General features: G+C 31.0%; 1 protein-coding gene across 1 annotated transcript; it reads left to right on the plus strand.

Annotated features, from left to right (window-relative positions):
• Window positions 1–477: 477 nt before the first annotated feature.
• LOC21385750 (auxin-responsive protein SAUR50) lies at window positions 478–943 on the plus strand. The gene has a single exon (XM_010088345.2). It carries the CDS (start codon window positions 541–543, stop codon window positions 922–924), a length of 384 nt encoding a protein of 127 aa, XP_010086647.1. The 5' UTR covers window positions 478–540; the 3' UTR covers window positions 925–943.
• The last annotated feature ends 2,788 nt before the right edge of the window (window positions 944–3,731 follow it).

The following is a 3,731-nucleotide window of genomic DNA, read 5'->3' on the forward strand; positions in this document are numbered from 1 at the left end:
CCTATCTCTTATCCTTTTTTCTTAAATGTTTTTATGGTAATATATATTTTTTTTCAGACAACAAACTAAACATACAATTCCACATTTTTCAATTTCCAAAAAGCATCTCCTAGATAGTGTAGAATTTAATCACTATCTCGAAAATTGTAATTATGGAAGTCATATTTAATGGTTTCAAAACACATAAAATAAATCACCAACAAAAAGTACCATTATTCAATTTATTTTTCACCACCAAGTGAATCAATTTCGTGTTCAATAGATGGCCAGAGAAAGAATTAGAAGTGAGACAAAAAATCCAAAGCATTAAATGACGTACGTGTTATCACAGCCACATGCAATTATCTCTCCCCCCTTGGACCCCCAAAGAGAAATTTCCCTCATGCTTCTCATAATCACATTCCAATCATATACATATATATATATATATATATAAGCTCTCCATCACACTATAACAACAAAGTGAAACATCATAAGCACAACTTGTTCATAATAAGTTGTGTCTTATCATCATCAATCAACAGTGATATATTCATTATCATGTGTACCGAAAAGTACCACGTCCGCGGGGAAGAGAGAACTGCAGGCTTGCTCATGCTTCGCCTCCTCATCCGAAAGCTCCAACGGGGTCTCTCGTTTTCGGCGGCGGCCGGAGGAGAAGATCATGAAGATCGAGAAACGTCGACGAGTAGTACTGCCGCCGTACCGGACGACGTTAAGGAAGGGCATTTCGCGGTTTTCGCGGTGAAGGGCGGTGAGAGAAAGAGGTTTGTTGTTAAGCTTGAGTTCTTGAATAGCCCTGCGTTTCTCGGGTTACTTGAGCAGGCTGAGGAGGAATATGGTTTTGAGCAAACCGGAACTCTTGTCGTTCCTTGTAAACCTGAGGAGTTGCACAAGATTTTGAGCATGATTGAAGAATGCTAGCTAGAGATTAATGTCTGAACTCATTGTTGTTACATTCATGTTCCATTGTTTTTTTTTTTTTTTGTATTTTTTTTTGGTTTTATGATATTTTTCTTGGATGACTTCTTTATTTGTACGTACTTCTTGCAATGCGGCTAGTAATTAATTAGGATGTTCAAGTTAAGTTGTACATCTAATTATACTCTACTTCACACATTTTTAATGACGTGAGATCAAACTTGTTATTGGAGTCATGCTGCTTTTATTATCATATATTATTTATTATCATTATTATCTGATCTTAAAGTATTAGCTCTGATAATTAAAAATGATTTAAGTTCTCCAAACAAACCATATATCATCTAGATTGGAAGTACGGATCTACATGGCTGCAGTGCATTTACTTTGTCTTAGAAATGAAATAAAATCATCTTGCTCTCTCTCTCTCTCTCTCTTTTTTGGCTCTGAACATCATCTCTCTTGTTTAGTAGTATAAAGGAATAGGAGAATGGAAATGACAGATTTATAGGCATAAATATAACAAATATTTAGTTTACATATATGTATATATTTTTTAATGCAATGTACCTTGTTAAACAAAAAATTTCCAATTTTCCCCTCCACAGTCTATGGCCAATCTTGGAAGGACAGAAAAATCTCGCTTGATTGGTGATTCAAATCCCTAGCCATATCCCTCGATCCTACCAAATAAGTACACATACTCATAATTATGCAGCCACTAATATACCAAAACTCCATTTCCTCCTTCCACTTTTCTCTCCTACACTTCTACTTATAAAAAATCATGTAAATATATATATATTGGCCGGTACAAATGAAAGGAAGCTTGCTTAGGGCATCTCCAATCAATGATGAAGTCAGAAAAAAATTTCAGGGGGCTAAACAAAAATTTTAAACTAAATTTTTTGCACAATAGAGTATTTTTAAAGTAAAAATTGAGAGTGTAAATAAAAATATATTAATATTCTAGACAAAATATAGAATTAGAAAAATTTTAAAGGGGAAAAATAATATAAATATTGTATCAAACTTAAGGATGTAAATAAATTTTTTAAACAATTTTAGCTTAAAACTTAGAAATAGAAAATTTTACAGGGGTTAAGTAAGAAAAAATAGGGTAAACTAATAAATTTTGAAAGAACACCAAAGCATTTAGCTGGGCTCAGGGGCTGCAGTCCCCTCTGAGCCTTAGCTAGCTTCGTTACTATCTCTAATGTAATGTTATGATTGATATGTTAATGATAAATTTAACATTTAGGTGTAAAACATATTATCTAATGCAGTGTTATTTTTTATGCTAAATTTATCATATAACATATAATAAATTTAACATTTAATTGTTATTGGTTGATATATTTACCATTTTATTTAATCATTGCAATTTTTACATTTTTGAAATTAGTTTTAAATTAAAAACTTACTTTTACAAATTTCAAAACTTAATAATTATGGTGAAAAATAGATTTAACATTTAAAAATATCATTATGCATCAGAGTATAAATAAAAACATATATATATATATATATCACACATTTTGGTGTTAAATGTATAATTGATATTAACATTGATATTAGAGATGATCACTTTTGGAGTTATTTTACATATATCAATTATTTGAGCCTACAAGTTCGTTCAAGAAATTAGAGATGACTACACATTGCTTTCGTCCTGTGTTTTATATTCCAATTTCAAGGGACAACATTTCCGTACTTGCCAACCAAACAACTGCAAAAACTACGCGGAATGTCAGTAATTATTTTATTTCCTGTTAATTTAAAGAGACCCACCACTTAATTAAATGATGGCAATATTTATTCACAAAAATTCCCATGAAATACAAAATAATAAATCCTTTACAAAAGATAGGGTCATGCCATCAGCAATAATATTATATATCCACTTGCCCAAAATACTTCAGATTCCCATTCCTGCAAAATAATAATAATAATAAGAAATATATAAATAAATAAATAAATGTGTTAGGCCAGTTTAAATTATGAGACTGTGATCTCTACAACTATGTATGAACTTGAAAGCTGCAGACTTTGCGTGGTGCATTAATAAAATAATTTCTAAAAACAATATTTAAACTTTTTAATCATTAATTTAGTTAAAGACAAAAAATTTTGGACAATGATTCTTCATTTCAGTCTACTAAGATCCGACTGAATTCCAGACCAACATCTCTATCTATCTATGATTGGGTCAGTTCATCTCGTTACAAAATTAGTAGAAAAGATATTGTTTCTATTTCCGGGTGTTTGTATTCTTGTCTAGTGATTTTATGGGATATGATTTGTAGTATTCTGTTGTTGTTGTTGTTATTTTATAGGATGACTTCTCTAAGTGTACAATGGTAAAAGGAATTGAAAGTTGTAACCTTAACTATATTTTCTTAGCCCTAAAAGTTTAAAGAAATCCAAGTTCTCCAAAGAAATTCCACAAAGTTTCTGGCTACAAAAAAAAAAAAAAAAAAAAAAAAAAAAGGTGAAAAACAGGTTCAGAATGGAGCCCATCAAATGTTTATGTATCTACATAAGAAAATGTCTGACGTAGGCAGAGAGTTGGTCAGACTCATTGATGATGTATTTACAAACATATTTCCTTACATGACTCAGAAAAGATACTGATGCATGCCTGGTGTTATATATTTTACCTTGAGTAAAATACTTTGGGCAATGGTTCTTTCGAGCGCAGATATATTTCCATGATTGCAGCTTCAATTGATGAAATCCTCTCCATGTTTTATCCAATTTAAAATTAACAATTGATTAACAAAATCTTCCTAGAACCCAGTATACAAATA

The sequence above is a fragment of the Morus notabilis genome, unplaced genomic scaffold (genome assembly GCF_000414095.1).
Source record: "Morus notabilis unplaced genomic scaffold, ASM41409v2 Scaffold3737, whole genome shotgun sequence".
Taxonomy (NCBI): Eukaryota; Viridiplantae; Streptophyta; class Magnoliopsida; order Rosales; family Moraceae; genus Morus; species Morus notabilis.

Coding starts and splice junctions, on each gene's coding strand:
- LOC21385750 (XM_010088345.2), top strand. CDS start 541: ATGTGTACCGAAAAGTACCACGTCCGCGGGGAAGAGAGAACTGCAGGC.